Source organism: Otolemur garnettii, unplaced genomic scaffold, assembly GCF_000181295.1.
Source record: "Otolemur garnettii isolate 467f Iridium unplaced genomic scaffold, OtoGar3 scaffold00010, whole genome shotgun sequence".
Taxonomy (NCBI): domain Eukaryota; kingdom Metazoa; phylum Chordata; class Mammalia; order Primates; family Galagidae; genus Otolemur; species Otolemur garnettii.
In genome coordinates this window covers 37,491,876-37,498,600 of record NW_003852405.1, presented here as the reverse complement: position 1 = coordinate 37,498,600, position 6,725 = coordinate 37,491,876, and the positions used below count along the sequence as shown (strand labels likewise).

Here is a 6,725-nt window from a genome sequence, read left to right as displayed (position 1 = left end):
ATAACGGTCTCCAGTTCCATCCAAGTTGCTGCATCCTTCTTAAGGCTGAGTAGTACACCTTCAAAGCACTCCCTGGCCATGTGGTGACCTTAGTGATATTCAACAATGGGGAATGTAGCCCTTTTTCTAGGATGAGTTTGTGAACTTAATTGTGAGACCTTGTCTGGCACCATGGAGCAGGTGAGGTGCTGTTTCACTTAAAGCTGCCATCAGTTCATCCACATACATTTCTGAATGTCCATTTTAGTGAATAGATGTGCTTTATTTGTCTATAACCCATTCTGTGAAAGCACCCTAATTTTATTTTGGGGTACAACTCCCCCCCCCACAGAGGTATTTGGTTAGTGTCAAACCCTATCCAACCCTCATTCCATTCCTTGTTTTCCAGGAGTGGACAGATGATTCATACCTACCAGTCATCATATCCCAACTGACCAGTCACGTGCCTGGTTCAGGCTGGACTTTGAACAATGAGTGAGGCTCAGTCTGGTGTCCACTTACATGTCAGTTGATTGTCTGAAACTGTAAGAGTGGGGGAGTGAGAAGGAAAGTCAGAGAGGAAAGAGGTAAGCCGAGAAGAGTGGAGTCACTGAAATCATCATTTGTAGTTTCAAAGTGATGTATCATTATTAGCAACTTAATATTGAGCAATCTTTATGTTTATGTTTTTATTTTTTTTTTTTGAAACAGAGTCTCTGTTGCCCATGGTAGAATGCTGTGGTGTCACAGCTCACAGCAGTCTTAAGCTCCTGGGCTTAAGTGATTCTCTTATCTCAGCCCCCTGAGTAGCTGGGACTACAGGTGCCTGTTATGACACCCTGCTAGTTTTTCTATTTTAGTAGAGACAGGGTCTCACTTTTGCCTGGGCTGGTCTTGAACTCCTGAGCTTAAACAATCCACCCACCGTGGCCTCCCAAAGTACTTGGATTACTGACTGAGCTACCATGCTTGGTTTAATGTTTTTGAAAGTAGCATGAGATATTTCACTCACTTTAAGGAAGTATAACTTCAGTCATGATCGATTGCTCTCGGCAGGATCCATATCTGTGTAAAGAGGTATATTATTGATTTTTTTCCAAAAGAGAAGATAGATAATCTCATTAATTTCTTTTGCACATTGAAGATTTCCTTTTAGGGACTTTTTTATTCACTCAACAAAATTCTGAATGAGTCAGAGTGTTAATCTGTTTTGCTCCAGTAAATTCTGTCTTCTTATTATAGAAATGTCTTTCAGGGTGGTAATAGTTGCCTAGCTGATTGGTGGTGATTTACTTCTTCTCATTTATTCATTCACAGCTTTTATCAGGCCTCAGATATGCACCAAGCATTGTACCAGAGAATGAAATTAAAAGATATCTCCTAGGTTTGAACATAAGCTCAGTAAGGAGCTCCTGACTCAGAGCCTGGCGTGTGTCAGACATTCAGTGTTGGTATATTATTAGAAATCCATCCACATGTACGTAGCAGGTGTTTCTCTTAACAATTGGAGCTTATGAAGGGCCACGGTCAGCCTCAAGTACTGTCTGGGTCCCAAACATCAGTTGTGGGCTCAGACTGTTTCCTTTCCTCTCTTTCCTTTTCCTCTTCCTCTTCCCCTCCCTTCCTTCCTTCCTCCCTTCTCACTGTAGCCTTGAATTTTGGGGCTCAAGTGATTGTCCTACCTTATCCTCTCAAGTAGCTAGGACTATAGGAGGGCACCACCATGCCTGTATAATTTAATTTTTTTCTTAGAGATGGGGTCTTGCTATGTTGCTGGGCTGGTCTCAATTTCCTGGGTTCCACTGATCCTCCTTTCTTGACCTCCCAACGTGCTGGGATTACAGGCGTGCACCATTGCCCTTCCTATATTTCTTTTTCATAGGGAAGTTCTTCCTTATAAGGCTTGGGTTTAGCGACACTCATTTTTAGTTCATAATGAAATAATTACACTCAGTGTCAATACAACTTGGAATAATGATGCTGAATAACACTCTGATACCACAAATGAACAATGATTTTTGTGTCTATTAGTTTATTAATTGGGATGAGTTAAAGAGGGACTTCTCTCACCCAAATGTCTAATCTGGGAAACCTGTGCATGTGATCTTATTTGGAAAATAGATCTTTGCACATGTAATTTTAAATTAAGGATCTCAAGATGAGAGCACCCTGGAATAGCTGCGTGGTTCCTAAATCCCTCCAAATGGAAGAGAAAAAGACACACAGAGAGAAGGGCAGGTAGAGATGAGGCCACGCCTGGAGTTACAGAGCCACAGGCCAGGGGTTCCCCGAGTCATCAAGGCTGGAAGGCACAAGGAGGGATTTTCTCCTGGAGCCTTGGAGGAAGGGCGACCTGCTGCCATCCTGATTTTATACTTTTGGTCTTTGCAATAACGAGAGAATGAATCTGTTTTGAGCATGGAGTTTGTGGAGCACTTCACAGCAGTCCTTGAAGAATAATGTGCCGGTTTGCACCAAATGTGTAATTAAGAGTTCTCGTCTTATTTCATAATAAATCTGGAGAAGCCAGAATTTCTACCCTAATTCTGTCTCCATCCAATGGAAACATCCGTTGTTTGAAGTTTATTGAAAACACAAAGGTTAGTGTTTCTGTTTTATTTGTTTATTTATTTATTTTTGTTGTTGTTGTCGAGATAGAGTTTCACTATGTCAGCCTGGGTAGAGTGCTGTGCTGTTGCAGTTCACAGCAACCTCAAACTCTTGGGCTTAAGCGATTCTCTTGCCTCAGCCTCCCAAGTAGCTGGGACTATAGGGACCAGCCACAACGCCCTGTTATTTTTTGGTTGTAGTTGTCATTTTTTTTGGTAGGCCTGGGCCGGGTTTGAACCCTCCAGCTCCCGTGTATGTGACCAGTGCCCTAACCACTGAGCTACGGGCGCCAGGCCAAGTTTCTGGTTTATTTTTGCCGACCACAGATGCCCAGAAAGTCCATCTGGAGTACAAACATGAGGTTTCTGAGTAAGGTGCTTCGGCACGTGGTCTGGAGATCCAATTTGCCCTGAAAGCGTCCCTGCTCTGGGAGGACTATGCGCAGAGCAGACGCTCAGTCTATAAAGTCAGGGCCGTTTCCTCTGGACCTGAGGGAGGCCGCCTGCGGGGGCACCTTGCTTCTGGCTCTGCCCTTCTCCGGGCTGTTTCTCCATTTCACTCTCTCCAGGACTTCTGGTGGTTCTTCCTATAAGGGTGTTAATCAGGCCAATAGAGGCTTAATTTTTACAGGCCTTTAAAAATTAGCTATCCACCCCATCTGGAGCGTGTCCCCTCCCCCGAGTCCCCGCCTTGCCGGTGTCTGTCTCCTCCGCCTCGCTGGGCACCGCTGGCAATGGGCGCGGATCCTTCCTTCCTGCCTTCCTACCCCCTACTCTTAGAGCAGGGAACAAGCAGCACTGTCTGGCGCACAGTGTGTCTGCAGTAAAAATACATCAAATAAACAAATGAATGAACTTTTGAGTGGAGAGCCGAAAACGTCTGTCCCTTTGCGGTTGGAATCAGGCTGTTGAAGGACACATTTTTATTTATTTATTTTTTTTACTTGCCACATCAACCGCCCCTGAACCTCAGGACTGAATGGGAAGTGGTGGTTCCGTGCCCCCAACTAGACGGTGAACGCCTCGCGTGCTTCCTGACAGGCGTGGCGGAGACGCGGGCGTGCTGGCATCTGCAGGGACCGGAAACCCACTACCTCGCTCTTGTTCTTTCTCATCTCTCTCCTTTCCCACTCCCCCCAGTACTGCAACCTTCGTTTATTGTGGTGTCTCCTCACTTGCTGCAGCAGAGGCTTGGACGTCGGGGTGGGAGGGAGGAGCGTGACGGCCACCAGCTTCAGTGGGCGCTGCAGCTGGCTGCGAGCGGAGCGGGCGCCTGGTTCCCGCGGGATTCACCGGGCTCTCGGCCTTGCAGCGGGCGGGGGTCCTGCCTCCTGCTCCCCGGCTCTCTCCTCTCCCAGGCACGCGGCCACGCGTAGTGGCATTGCCCGCCGCCGCCCCGGGGCACCTGCGCGGCCGCCCTTGCCCCGCGGGGTCCGCTCCTCCTGCCCGGGGCGGCCACCTGCCCTGCCGCCCTTCTCCCCCGCGCGCCTCCCCAGCCGCCCTCCCAGAGACGGTCCCCTGCACCTTCGGCAGAGACTGCAGAGCCAGCAGCCGGCCGAGGGCGAGCGACGCAGGCGCCGGTGACCCCAGCCTCTGTCCTGGATCGCGGTAAAGCGCTCTTCTCTCTCCTCCACCCCTCACCGCCACCTCTTTCCGCTGCGGGTAACTTGAGATCTGGGCGTTAGTACGCGCGTGGGGGACTCGGAGCCTGCGGGCCACTTGGAGACAGGGAGTATGGGACAGTCTAGCAGGTCGTCCGAGGGGGCCAGGGCTGGCGGGCTGAGGGAAGGGTGGACGGGACCCCGGCCACTCCTGGAGTCTCGGGGTGACAAAGATCAGGGTGCCACGCTGAGACGGCAGCTGAGCCTGGGCGCGCACCTGCGGGGGGCTTCGGACAAGACCCGCCACCCGCCCAACTTCCTTCTGGGTCTCCTTCCTACTTTGGACAAAGAGGGACTAAACCTGTGAGCCCTGGGGCCCCTAGGACGGATTTGTTGGTTTGAATTTCCAAGGAGAAAAATTAGCTTAGCTTCTGTATTCCAACCTCTCCCTCTCCCTGCAAGCAAATTAAAAACAGCCATGGCCAAATCCAGTCCAGGGCCAAGCGTGCACGTGAGGGCATTTGTAGTGGTGAGTAGAGAGCCGACCCAGGAATCCTTCTGGAACCCCAGGTATGATGTCATCTAAGAAATTAGCTCCTGCGGGCGCTATTTCTAGAACTGGTGTTTGAAACGGAAGGCAAAGCTGGCTCGTAAGCCCGACGGAGCCCTCGGAGCCCTCGGAGCCCTCGTACCGCGGGGTCGCCTGGAGTGTCTTCTGGTAACACCGTCCCATATTAAAGTGTATGGAAACAAGTCCTTCCAGAGCTTTGGACTCGGAATCACAAAATCCAGACGTTGGTACCATTCCCCATTTATCATCTGTGACACTGGGGTTCGCAGAACCTCTGTGGGTCTCGGTTTCCTCATTTTTCAAATTGGAGGGTTGGATTAAGATAATTTCAAGGGCTTTTTAATAGTATTTAAGGTGTATCCCAGATCAAAAAGTATAGTTCTTTAATTCTTTAACCTGTTACAAACAAACAAACAAAAAAGAAATCTATATTGCTCTTGGCATTTGGGTTATATGCATTTATGATTTATGCTTTCAGGATTTTCCAACCAAAAGTTGTTCAGAAAAATATTTATAAAGAGCTCTGAAACATACAGTTTATAGGTGAATATTTAGATCACCTCTCATAGTACCTTAAAGAGACTTTAAGCCCACATTTGTAACACTGCAGCAAAAACACGTGGCTTGAGCATCACTTTTTTTTTTTTTTTTGCAGTTTTTGGCGGGGACCAGGTTTGAACCCACTACCTTTGGTATATGGGGTTGGCGCTCTATTCCTTTGAGCCACAGGTGCTGCCCTTTGAGGATAACTCTTGATTTCTTCCAGGACAGTACAGTTAGAGGGAAAAAAGTTGTTTTGGAGGAAAACAGAAATTGTGCTTATCTTATCAATTATTACTATCGAACAGTGTCTGTTACTTTTTAGCATAAAGTTGTGTGCAGAAAGTAAAAAAATGGTTTCAGAGCACTTTAGAACCTCTCTGAAATTAAGCTTAGTAACAGAGATGCAAATTTTAATACTGTGTTTAGTTGTCTTGGAATGTATCCCAGAAAATAGCAGAGGTTAACTAAATAGATAAGCCAAAAAATTGGGAGTTCAGACACACATAGAAGTTGTACAAATAGTGTGTTCTATGAAGTGCACTGTACCTTGTATTTTCTTTTTTGATAAAAAAAAGTCGACTTGCTTAAGCAGATGGAGAATGTTAGAATGGCTTTTGCTAATGCTTGCCATGTCTGCCATGGTTGTTGGTAGCATTTTTTAAATTATTTGAAACTTAGTCATCACTACTTAGGACTTAGGCTTAGGAATATTTCTAGCTCTTTTTGGTGGCTTTGACCTGAATAATAAAACAGCCTCTTTCCACCCACACTTGCTTTGTCTGCAGTTTGGCTGAATGGAATAGGCTTGATGTACTCTTTTTGGACACATTTTAACTTATTTTCAATGTCATTTTGCTTTCTGGCTGGAAATGTCATCAGTCATTCAAACATTTGCCTTCCCTCTCTGATGATCTCTGGTAAAGTAGACGGTCATCTCCTTTGAAACAAACAAATTCTCAGAGGATTAAGTAAATTGCTGCTGCATGAACTGGGAGCAGTGGGTTCCAACCCTCTGGCTGCTGGTTGTTTGGAAAACAACTGACACAGTGGATGGGTCTGATAATTCTGGGTCCACAGCCACGTCCACAGCCGGCTCATTCGTGGTTTGGGTGTGTTGCCGTGGTTGGCAGAAGCTCTGTAAACAACTGACACAGTGGATGGGTCTGATGACTCCAGGTCCACAGTCACGACCACAGCCGGCTCATTCATGGCGTGGGTGTGTCACTGTGGTTGTCAGGAGCTCTGTAAACAACTGACACAGTGGATGGGTCTGATGACTCCAGGTCCACAGCCACATCCACAGCTGGCTCATTCGTGGCGTGGGTGTGTTGCCATGGTTGGCAGGAGCTCTGTAAACAATTGACACAGTGGATGGGTCTGATGACTCCAGGTCCACAGCCACATCCACAGCTGGCTCATTCG

At 47.4% G+C, this 6,725-nt stretch overlaps 2 protein-coding genes across 2 annotated transcripts in view; one reads left to right on the top strand and one right to left on the bottom strand.

Moving 5' to 3' along the window:
* Positions 1-2,919: 2,919 nt before the first annotated feature.
* On the bottom strand, positions 2,920-6,512 carry LOC111723299 (translation initiation factor IF-2-like). The gene is made up of 3 exons (XM_023509891.1): positions 6,313-6,512; positions 3,738-4,524; positions 2,920-2,932 (listed from the first exon to the last, which is right to left on the bottom strand). Exons 1-2 carry the CDS (start codon positions 6,510-6,512, stop codon positions 3,744-3,746), a joined length of 981 nt encoding a protein of 326 aa, XP_023365659.1. The 3' UTR covers positions 2,920-2,932; positions 3,738-3,743.
* LEPR (leptin receptor) overlaps positions 4,113-6,725 on the top strand; it is a 65,042-nt gene continuing 62,429 nt past the window's right edge. The window contains exon 1 of the mRNA XM_023509890.1: positions 4,113-4,196. The gene's annotated coding sequence lies outside the window, so the exon portion shown is untranslated. The remainder of the gene's footprint in view (positions 4,197-6,725) is intronic.

Excerpts from the sequence above, each read along its gene's own strand:
- LOC111723299 (XM_023509891.1), bottom strand. The coding sequence starts at position 6,512 with ATGAATGAGCCGGCTGTGGTCGTGACTGTGGACCTGGAGTCATCAGAC. Across the intron at positions 4,525-6,312 it reads AAACAACCAGCAGCCAGAGG|GAAGGAGACCCAGAAGGAAG; the intron begins GTTGGAACCCAC and ends TGTCCAAAGTAG.